At 38.8% G+C, this 12,022-nt stretch overlaps 1 protein-coding gene across 1 annotated transcript in view; it reads right to left on the bottom strand.

Moving 5' to 3' along the window:
• Positions 1 to 12,022, bottom strand: part of THSD7B (thrombospondin type 1 domain containing 7B) — a 713,545-nt gene that overhangs the window by 45,837 nt on the left and 655,686 nt on the right. The window contains exons 18-19 of the mRNA XM_060257141.1: positions 4,899 to 5,014; positions 2,908 to 3,025 (exon numbers count right to left, since the gene is read on the bottom strand). Coding sequence (XP_060113124.1) covers positions 2,908 to 3,025; positions 4,899 to 5,014 — 234 coding nt within the window. The remainder of the gene's footprint in view (positions 1 to 2,907; positions 3,026 to 4,898; positions 5,015 to 12,022) is intronic.

The raw sequence follows: 12,022 nt of genomic DNA, 5'->3' as shown, positions 1-12,022 counted from the left end.
ATGAAGAAACCGCAACCACAAAAATATCAAACAGACACCTCACACTCGATATCAAAATTCACAGTAAGCAGTAAAATACATTCACTAGTACAAGCAGAAATTCTACTTGTACTATTCTATTGTACAATTGGCTCTAAGTTATAGCAAGTCACCTTAAGGAAGACATAGTTTGTTGAAAAGCTTTGCAAGCCTTTAGTACAAATAAGCCAGTCTGAGATTATAATGGGAATGGTTACAAGTACGGCAAGTGATGTAGATGCCCAAATTACCACCATTAAAAAAAAAGATAAGAAGAAACCACAGTGTCCATTAGAAAAAACCTGATGTCACAACAAACATTATGAATAAATCATGTTTGATTATAGCAATTTATTAATGACATTTACTTATTTAAACAGGTATACATATTATAAAACATGGATAAGTCTGCAAAGCCTTATTTTATACAGGTGCAGTTTGAAACATTACCTTGTCGTTTAATGATGCCAACCCCCAATGCTGACACATAACCAAATGTTCTTCCTTCACAACCAGTCTGAAGGGAGCTACAAAACCCCACCAAAGAAAGTCTAAAAAGAAATACCCTGTGCATAAATTACCAGGAGAAAGGTTGTGACAAACTATTTAACTCTGAAGGGAGTTCTGGCCATCACATTTAAACGGACCACACTCCTTTTAAATGCCTTCCCTCGTATAAGGTTCTGCCAGTTATTGACCCAAGTCATCAATTCTCATAGTAAAGAGTTGCCTTGTGCTGTGACCAGCCAAAGCCAAGAATTATGAAAGTAATAACAAGGCACACAGTTATAGTAAAAGTAAAAAAAATAAAAAGTGCACATAAAAAGTCTCCTGCCAGTCTAGCATTTGTTCCCATGGATGGTGGTACCTAAAATTATTTAGGAGATCAAGGCCAATGGCCAAATCTTGCTGCTCTGTTGCCATAGCAACGCAAGAACCAGCAAGTTCTGTCTAGAACGCAGGTGACTATCTAGAACAGTTTCTCCCATTCCACCTGCACATTTCTTAGCGGTTACATAGATATGTCTTCAAGTAGATGCAAGAAACAAAAGTTACAGTGTTCATAGTTCAGGTTTATCACAGAGTTCATGCATCTTAGAAATCATGGCAGGCTCATCCTGACACCTTCACTGGAAATAACAGATGATGGGGCATCTTCTTTTGGGGCTCACAGAATTGGATCCCATGGTCCAAACTTTTTGAAACTTAGGGAGATTTTTGGAGAGAGACACCAAATGCTATGCTGAAGATTTGGTGCCTCTAGCTCAAAAAACAGCCTCCCCGGAGCCCCAGATACCCATGGATTCATTCTCCATTATAACCTATGGGAACTAGCCTCCATAGGGTATAATGGAGTGCCCAGAGGACATTAAACAACCCCCTCCCTGTTTCTTGATAACCCTGAAGTAGGGGGAGGGCCTCCAAACCAGGGAATCCCCTGTCCCCAACTGGCAACTGACAACACTATAACCGTTACACCACATTGGCTGTATAAAATACAGTCATATCATTTACAATATGGTTTCTAAGAAAGCCTTTACAGAGTACAGTTGGCTAGCAGAAATGAGTCATGTCACATATATCTTTGCCTTCTGAACTATCATCCAATGGAAACTTTATTTTGACTGACTTCTGAAGGTTCATTGGGTTCTTATAGACACAAATCTTCATCTAGAAGTATTAACTCTGGGTACAGAGAGCTTGACACATTAAACAAGCTAAGCATAAAGAGCGAAGAGTATCCATAATAGAATCTGCTTCACTCTGCAACTGCAAAAATCTCTCATACTTTATTGTGAACAGTCTTTATGGATTTGGCTTGAGAAGAAACCCCTCCTTAAACTATAGAAACCAAAATGTTTGCCTTTTATCACCAAACAAACTAGTCTCAGGAGAAGCGAGTGCCACCTTTACTGCAGCAGGAGCAGCCAATTGCACTTTGTCTATAGTTCCACCACATCAAACTTGAGCACAAAACAACAGGGCTGGTCCCACAGTCCACTAAAAATATATTACCAATGTATTAAGTTTATATTGTAGTTTCTGATGGACAGGACAGAGACATTGCTAGGACTGAGTGACAGCAGAAACTAGGCATGGTAAATGTGCACTTTCTATAAATATTTACTCTCTTTTACTTGAGTTGTGTTTCTGAGAAGAAAGAATATCATAATATACATGGTCTGGACAACATTTCATTTCAAACACTCCCTTTGTAAAGCAGACTATACCTCATCAGTACATTTACAGATAAGGAATTCATTTACAGATTAGTAATTCAGTGGGTATTTCAAAGTAAAATGTGCTTGATGTAGAATGTATCGCAAGGCAGAACACATTTCATTTGCTTGTTCCACAAGTAAATTAAGCATTAAAGAAAACCTGCGACTAAAACATATAACTTAAATACACACAACATTAAGTACAACAACCTTCTCCTTCAGGGGTCCTCAACCTTTTAAAGTCTGTGGGCACCATAAAATGGCTGCCACAGGAAGCAGAGTCAGTCAAAAAATGGTCGTTGCAGGAGGTGGAGCCAACCACAGACAGAAAGCTTGTGCAGGGAAGAAGAGGATAAATTCTCTGGGACAGAGAAGTGACAGAGAATAAAACCAACACTGGTGGCAGCTGCTGCTGAAGCAATCTTATTTTAATCTGCACAGCCAATTAGATTTACAATGGCCAATCAGATGCCATACTGGACAAGAGCCCCACCTGCCCTCACCACTTGGTGGGCACCAGGAAAAGTGCACCACGTTGGGGATCCTGTTCTACTTATATTGCATTATGTTTTAAGTTAAACTTCTGTCTTCAGGAATACATGTTACTGACACATTTTAGTATACTACTGTTCAAAGAATGCAGGCAGAACACTGATCAACAATTTACCTGAAAGGCCACATGAGTGTGAACATTCTGACCAGGCAGACCACTCTGACAGTTGGCAATTTACTACACATTCCACAAGGCAGTGAGTAACCACTTTTGCAGGCTTCTCCAAATTTAGCTATAAACGAAAGACAGAACAAGTCACTTGCTTGTCACTGATGGTGAGGAAAGAATTTTTAAAATTTGTGTTGAGTAGCCTTTTCACACTGATTTGGGTCTAGGTAACACAAACCGGGACACACCTTTAGTTGATTGGCAATAGCCAACCAATCAAACCTCATTTAAAGGTTACCTTTAAATCCCTATATGGCCGAGGACCTGCCTACCTGAGGGACCGTCTCTCCCCACACGAACCCCAGAGAGCACTGAGGTCAGCAGGGAAGAACCTGCTGACCATCCCTGGGCCGAAAGAGGTAAAACTCCAAAGTACCCGCACTCGGGCTTTCTCTGTTATGGCTCCACAATTATGGAATCAACTTCCAAAAGAAATGCGGGCCCTGCGGGACTTTGAACAGTTCCGCAGGGCCTGCAAGACCATCTTGTTTCAAATGGCCTTTGCTGATTAGAACTGCTAAGTAAAGTTTGCCATCTAGGTAATAGCACAAAAATATTAATTGTACTGTTTTTTGAATTTTAATTGATTTTAATTAATTGTAGTTAAAATGTTGTATTATATAATGTATATTGAATTCTTGTTGTTAGCCGCCCCGAGCCTGCTTCAGCGTGGAGGGCGGGATACAAATAAAAGGTGATTGAGTGATTGATTTATTGATTTAAGTAAATGAAGAGGTCGTCAAATATGAGGTGTTTATACTGTCCATTTCCTGTACCATGTCACCATCTGTACTGTCTGGCTCTAGAACATGATGGCTTCACCACAGAAACACTGTAGAGTTGCCAGATCCCTCCTAACCTCCAGAAGGGGATGGGAGATAGGCTTACCATATCCAGGTTGGGAAACTCTTGGAGATTTGGGGATGGAGGGCAGGGACCTTAATGGGGTTCAATGCAACAGAGTCCACCCTTCCAAGCAGCCATTTTCTCCAGGGGGGAATGAGCTATGATTCCGCAGAATCCCCAGGTCCCACCTGGAGGATGGCATCCCGAAGAAACTCTCACAGGCCTGGTCTACATGCACAACAGAATGTTACGGTACAGTACTGAGGTGGTAAAACTGGTACCACTTCAGACAACAGATAAAGGAATACTTTTTTTTTTTCAAAATTCCTCTACATTAATAATTACCCGCAAGTGGAAAACTAGAACAGCACATAAAAAGCTAAGCTAGAACTTCCCTTTAAACTTCCAGTATTAAAAACTTTCCTTACCTGCAGTCTGAGGATTACAGCCCATTCTAGCATCTCAGGATTCTACTGCCTCATTCTGCCACATGTATGGGACCAGGCCTTCAACTGTAAGCTTTTTGTGCATGCACTGTACTATTTCAGTGCCCCATTGAGCACCAAGCATATTCCTTTTGTATAACAACTGTGGTGAAAGTATATTTGAAAAACAAGAGGATACACTTGGTAGTCATCCATGCATTTACGAATATACCAGAGGGTGTGTGAGTGTGTTATAAATACATCTAAGCTGGTGCCAGGGTTTTGATTTTCTATATATTTTGGATCCTCAAATTTTTATTCACACGAAGTGGGAATGAAGATTTCAGAAATCTGTTCATCACCTGAAGCTGCATCTAGATAGTGTGGAAATCCACGATGCATGGAAATATGAAATTCTGTATCCAGGCAGTAGAAAGCAAGCAAACGTATTAACTCATTCCTCAGAACACTTGGCAAAACACCTCTGAATGTCTCTTGCCTTGAAAACCTTAGGGGATTGCAGGAAGTCCACTGCAACAATGTCAAAATAAACAAAAAACTTCAACCCGCAAAAGAGTAAGCAAAATAATTTTGTGACAAAAAGTCCAATTTTGTACTATGTGGCACAACTTATCAAAGACTCCAATTGCATAGAAGAAACCTCACCTGCTCACAATAGTTCATGTTCACTGTTCTCCCATCACTGCGAACACAGCTCAGAAGACGAGTCTTAATTCCTTCGCCACAGACTGCATTTTCACTTAGCTGACAAGTGCTCCAATCTAAAGATATATAATAATTGTGTTTAATATCTGGTATTCTGGGTGCATGTCAGCTTCTTTATGTTTGGAATGATCTTTGATAGGGATATCTGAGAGAAAAAGAGATTACTTTTTAAAGGGTCAAGCTTTATCTCTGTCTCTTTTAAGTATTTCAGCACACAGGAAAGCTGCATTTCTAGGGCCACTTCACTAGGAGTAAGCCTGAGGAGTAACATGGGACTTATTTCCAAGAAGACTTGTTTAGAATTGATCTCTAAACATACTGAAAGCGTCAATAAAACATATCATTCCAAAGCACATTCCGGCTTATCAAGTGCCATGTCATTCCACTGGAGAACAATATTATAAACTTTTTTTTTTAAGGAATACTCCTTAAAAGCAAAGCTCTTCACAATCTTTGTCTGAATTGGATCTGACAAAAGCAAACCATATTTCACCACCACCACCCTCCGCAAATACCATAGAGTGTTTATAAAGCGTCCAGGTCCACTCACCATAAACTATTTTACAGAAGCATCCTAAACTGAGTTACTCCCTTCTAAATCCATTGGTTTCAGTGGACTTGGAAGGGTGCACCTCTTCTTAGGATGGCTCATTTAAAACGCTCTTGATTTTCATTTTACCATTCTGCAACTGCAGTGTTGTAAAAGGCGACATATCACAGGCAACTGAAAGTGTTCTAACTTCTAAGAATCAGTAAAAAGATTATTCATCAAGAAATTACCTTTTTGCCTCTCTGTGACCTTTAAAATATTCAATTTGTATGGGCATATATTTTTGTGCATGCTGATGACCGAGAACACTAAATTCTTTCCTCTTACTTCTGAGAAATATTCGGAGGAATACATGAATTTTCAGTTCTTTTAGGTTTCTTTTCTGTCTGGAAAGGTCACACTTTTCCTGCCTGTTTTCCTTTAATTTGTTTTTCTTGATTTGGTGGTTACTTTTGTAGCTATTTTGAACTGTCTTTGATGATTTTTAAAATACCTGTGCTGGTGTCTGCTTTTACAACTTTGATGTGATGGATTTGCTTTTTAATGCAAAACTTAGTAAATTTTATTTGATCTCCTATTAAATGACAACTGATGTGCAATTTGCCCCCTTGACTGCTATTGTTCTTATCTGATTACTTTTATTGCTTTTGAGCAATTTGGTTTTTATTTATTTAGCATACTTTTGTCCTGCCCTTGCTCACAGGAGCTCAAGGAAGGATACACCATTCTCCCTCCTGCATTGTAACTTGACAACCATGTGAGTTAAGTTAAGGTGAAAGAGAGTGACTTGACCTAGACCGGGGTGTCAATCATGTGGCCCAGGGGCCAAATCAGGCCCCTGAAGGGCTCCTATCAGGTCTGCGAGCAACTGGCTGTCTTCTGCTTCCTTCTCCCTCTCCCTTGCTTCCTTCTGCATCACAGCTTGCTTTGCCAGGCTTCCTCAACTGCACAGTAGCTACAGAGGATAGCCTCTATTTTCTCCATTGGCTGAGGCTCTTCCCTTGGGGAGGAAGGGCAGGGAGGGAGAGTTTGCTTCAAAGGAAGATCTGGCTCTTTCCTTCCTTCCCCAGGGGACCAGAGTGTCATGTAAGTTTGGATTGGGTCTCTTATGAAATGGGCAAACACCTTTGGGTTGGCCCTCTTTATGATCCTAACCATATTCTTTATGGTCTTAAACATACTTTTAAACATACTCTTTATGAAATTGGTTACAGGAACTCTTTCTGAAAGTAGCCATGCTCTTATGAAATGAGCACTAAGCTCTTCAAACACCTTAGAAGTCTCTATATTTCTCTATGGGCATTTTCCCACAGAGCTTACCGCAAAGCAACGTCCCTCTTCACCGCGCAGCATCTGCGCGGATTTCCCACCAACTGCTCCGCAGAACCAGGAAGTGCTGGACCTTTTGTGTTGCAGATGTAAACCGCTAAAAACCAGTTTACGTTAGCGACGCAAAAGCCGCGGCTCTTCCTGGTTATGTGGAGCAGTTGATGGGAAATCCGCACAGACGCTGCGCAGTGAAGAGGGATGTCGCTCCACGGTAAGCTCTGTGGGAAAACGCCCTATGATTTTTGACTACAGTTATGAATTTGGCCACCAGAGGTTTCAGTCTCTCAGCATCATGGAGTCTCTATGGAGGGCCAGATGGGGTAATTGGGTACAAGGTCAACCACTGTGGCAGCCATTGGCATAAACCCAGCAACTAGGTTTAGGGAACTGGTTGCCTGAGGCATTCCCAGCCATTATTGTTTATTGTTTATTTGGCTGAAAAATTATTTACGGCTGAATGACACAAGTAGCTGTGTGTATGAGGTAGGAGGTATAAGGTCATAAAAGCCTACTTAAGCTGTGGATTTTTTGGCTCATGTTGCTGATCTGGACCAGAGGGTAGCAAGACTGCCTCTGTCAGATTATGCCACACTAATTGGGACTTAGAATCTTGAACTGCTCTGTAGAGACAGTTTCTTCTGCTGAGCAGCCTAAGAGAGGAAACAGCCTTTGCTGATTTAAACCATCTTTGGTTTGAGATCACAAACATAGAAAAAATGTTCACTTAGAATCTAGAGCATAGCTCTGACAGAATGGGATTTAGGACTTAGATTTTAAATGGGAAAATGTAGACTAATAAGGCTAAGTCCTATTGGGACTTATAGTTTTCATTATTACTTTATTGTATTTTATGCTTTATGCTCTAACTGTGTAAACTGTTTTCTGTTCTGCTTTTCTATCCATATATCTGAAGCCTTCTGTCCAAAGAAGAAACTGAAATGTACTAATGGTATCTAAACTGTTTGCCTTCTGTCTAAAGAGAAACGTGGAGTCTAATAAACTGTTTTTGCTTTGAGAAACCTCGAGTCAGGATAAAGTTTATCTACGAGGTCTTAAAACTTATTAGTGGGTATGTATTAGCCGTCTGATAACTGCAGGTTGTTTTAGTTCCTGCAGGGTTTAGAATTTGGTGTTTTATATCGTTGGGGATGCAATAGAAATCCCCCAACATTTTTGGTGACCCCGACGTGATTCAGGATACGGGAGTGTGTTGTTTTGCATTGTCTTTTGCCTGTTCTCTCTCGCAGTTCTCAAGGAGTTGAGCAAAGTTTCATTTAGTAAGAAGAGATTTTTTTCTGTTTAAATTAGGGCTTCTGTGTGGAAAGTGAAAGAGAAGATAAGCTGCTGTACAAGCTATGGTGCATGTTTTCCTTTTCTGCTGCTACTTAACAACAATATTCCTTTGCTTTGCTTTGGTATAAAATTTGCTAGAGGTCTCTCAGAATTGCATCGGTTGGTTGTAGGACTGCCTTCTCTGGGGCTAAGTGTGGTTAACTGTTTCCTAATAGGGAGAAGACCAGCATAGGGCTGACATGGATCTTTATTAAAAGCACTTTCTGTATCTTCTTTCTGACTTCTGCCAGAATTCTTGTAAATCGTTCTGCCGTTCTGCCAGAAGTCGTTCTGCCAGAATTCTTGTAAATATTTTGTAATCATTATTCAAAAGCGAAATTGGTCTGTAATTTTTCACATTTGTGGCATCTCTATCTTCTTTAGGTATCAAGGAAATAACGGCTTCTTTCCACATATTTGGTACATTCCCTTTGGTTCTTATTACATTCATCAGCTTGTGCAATTTTGGTATTAATTCATCCTTAAAAGTTTTAAAGTATTTAGCTGTATATCCATCTGGCCCGGGAGCTTTGTCATTTTTCATCGCGTTGATTGCTGCTTCAATTTTCTATTTTTTCAATTGGATCATTCAAAACTTTTCTCATATTTTCAGTTGGGGGCTCAATTTTTAATTTTTGTAGATATTCATCTATCTTTTCTCTCTTTACTTCAGCACCTTTAAACAGCTTGGCATAGTACTTAAAAAATTCTCTTTTTATTCCCTCTTGAGTAACTACTTCTCTTCCATCTATCACAATTCTACTAATTATTTTATTTTCTCTCTTTTTTTTCAATTGCCACGCCAAATACTTTCCCGTCTTATTTGCCCCTTCAAACGATTTCTGCTGAAGCCTTTTCAGGTTCCATTCCACTTCTTTATTTAATAAATGTCTTAATTGAGTTTGTAATATTGAAATTTCCCTTAGAATTTTCTTTTTCCCTGGTCTTTCCCTCAGCTCCCCTTCTTTTTTCTTTATTTCATTTTGAATGTCCAATAATTGTTTTTCTTTTTTCCTTTTGTCTTTATTGTTCAGAGTGATCAACAACCCTCTCATTACTGCTTTATAAGCATCCCAGACCATCTGAAAGTCAATATCTTCTTTGTCATTCACTTGGAAAAATTCCTTAGTTTCTTTTTCTAGAAATGTCACTGTTTCTTTGCTCTGTAGCAAATCTTCATTCAGTCTCCATCTTCTCAATCTTTTGGACAATTTTGTAATCCACATTATTGGGTTATGATCAGCCCCAATTTTAGGTAGAATCTCTATCTTCCTTGTTATGAGGCCTAAGTCTCTAGTTCCCCACAGCATGTCAATTCTGGAAAAAGTCTTATGTCTTGCAGAATAAAAAGTATAGTCCCGCACTTCAGGATTGAACTTCCTCCATATATCTTCTAAATTTTCTTGTTTAACTAATTCAAAGAAAGATTTTGGCAGTTTCCCTTCTTTCCCATCATTTTTTTCCCCTCCAGATCTATCCAATGAGTTCTCGACTGTTCCATTAAGATCTCCCATTAAGAGTATTTGATCGTAAGTCAACTCATCTAACTGTTGTGTAATGTCTTTAAAGAAAACATCCTTTGCACCGTTAGGTGCATATAGTCCCAATAACAATGTTTTTTTCCCCATTTAATATTATCTCAACTGCTACAAATCTTCCATCTTTATCTTTAAATACTAACTTTGGCTCCAGTTCTTGTTTAATATAGAAAATTACTCCCCTTTTCTTCTGTTCAGCTAATGAAAAAAATTCCATTCCCAATTGTTTGTTCCATAAAAATTTATAATCCTTTTGTTTAATGTGTACTTCTTGCAAACAAATTATATTACAATTTTGCTTCTTGATCCAATGAAATGTTGCCCTTCTTTTTTGTGGTGAGTTTAGTCCATTAATGTTCCAAGACAGTAATTTGTAATCCATCATGGTGCAAATTCTTTATTCTCTTCAAAAAATCTACTAAACTCCCGAGCATTTGTAATTGTAACTCTCTTCCCCTGAAGTTCAAAGCTCAAACCTTCGGGTATTATCCATCTGAACCTTGTGCCATTGTCTTTCAATTTTTCTGTCAACTTTTTGTAAGTTCTCCTGTCGTTTATCACTTGTCTTGGCAGCTCCTTCATGATTCTCACTTTACTGCCTCCTACTATCAGTGACTTTTCAAAATTTTTGTTCATGATCCTTCCTACCATTTCCTTTGTCATATATCTTATAACAACATCTCTTGGTAAATTGTTTTTCTTGGCAAAAAGTGAATTAACTCTATACATGTAATCATACATATTTTTGGTCTCATCAGGGTCTTCATCTAAAAATTCTGCAATTATTTTTATTATATATCCTTTAAAATCACCCTTCTCTGCTTCAGGTACTCCTCTCAGACGTATCTGAGTTTCCATTAATTTGCAGTCGTGGATTGTCACTTTTTCTTGCATTTTCAACAAGGTGGTGTCATGTATTTTAACTTTCTCTTCCATCCCCTGCACTTTCTTATCTGTTTCCTCAGTTTTTATTTTGAGATCATCCACTTCTTTTTTAATCTCTGTAATAATTTCTTCCTTTAAATCATCTATCATTCTCTTAACTCCTTTTATTAATCTGGCTTCCATGGCATCCATTTGCTCCTGCATTTTCTCTAATGAAGGGGCCCTTTGTCGGGTCTGCTTGGGTTCAGACATTTAGGCAAAAAACAAAAAAAAAACAAAAAACAAAGGGATAGAAGGAATTAAAAAAAAACCCAAAAATTTCAGTCTCACAAATTACAAGTTTAACTAGCAATTTCAAAAGATCTAAATATACTCTTTTAAGTATTTATTCTATCTTCTTCTGAGCTTCCCAGGCCCAGATATAAATTTTTTAAGATTTTTTCCCCTTTAAAAAAATTACGAAATTTTTGTCCTCACCAATTTGAAATCTGACAGTCAGGTTCAATAGAGTAGGACTTGCCCTTTCCAGCAAGCCCAATTTTGCTGGTTTCTGAGCCCCCAAAGTCAAGATATTTATCAAAGAAGTCTTTAAAAATTCCAAAATGGCGGCCACGATTTTTTACTCCTTCTTCAGAAAAAAATGTCCTTTTAAACTCACCCTAGGAGCCCACAAATAATGTAGCCAATAGATCCTGTCTTCTTACCCTTTTTCCAGTTGATTCTGTCAATTTTTAAAGTCCCAAATTCTTTTAAAAACAATGTTTTAGATTTGACCTCCCAGCAATGGCTGCCGATGTTTCTCTATGGTATAGAGTAGGCTTTTTTCTTTACTGCTTCCTGCCTCTGTCACCATCAACTCTCATGGAGATCTCACGATACTTGACGTACTTCCTGTCTTGCTCAGTAGTGCTGCAGGTCTATTCCAATGTATTCCAGTGCGACATGGCTGGTTTTTTTTTTTTCAAAACCACAAATAGACTAAACAATGATTCCTTTTCACTTTTTAGCCGTTTTTTTAGCACTGTCCTTTATATTTAAACAATCCAAACTTCACCCCTTCCTCCTTCTTCTTGCAAGCTTCCTATTTTTCCTTTTCCCCACCTTTTAGTTTGTCCCTTTAAGCTATAAATAGCTCCGGAATGAAAAGAAAACTTCTGTACCTTTTTCTCCACTTATCCAAGTTTCCACTGGTCTTTCAAGGCTTTAGTTGTTTAGGAATGTCCAAGAAGGTTAGGATCCTGGAGAGCTTATGTCAAATCAATGACTCTGAGAACTCTTGCAGACGTTGGCTATGCAAACTCCACGAGACTCCTCAAAGCCTCAAAGAAGTCCCCTCCAGGGCTTCTTTTCAGCCAAGGTAAATCTCTTTTCAAAGTTTCTGTGCAAGTCTTGGACCTTTCTCTCACTGAGAAAAGTAGGCAGTATGCATT

Source organism: Heteronotia binoei, chromosome 16, assembly GCF_032191835.1.
Source record: "Heteronotia binoei isolate CCM8104 ecotype False Entrance Well chromosome 16, APGP_CSIRO_Hbin_v1, whole genome shotgun sequence".
NCBI lineage: Eukaryota > Metazoa > Chordata > Lepidosauria > Squamata > Gekkonidae > Heteronotia > Heteronotia binoei.
The sequence above is the reverse complement of the archived record's forward strand: the minus strand, read 5'-3'. Positions and strand labels throughout refer to the sequence as shown.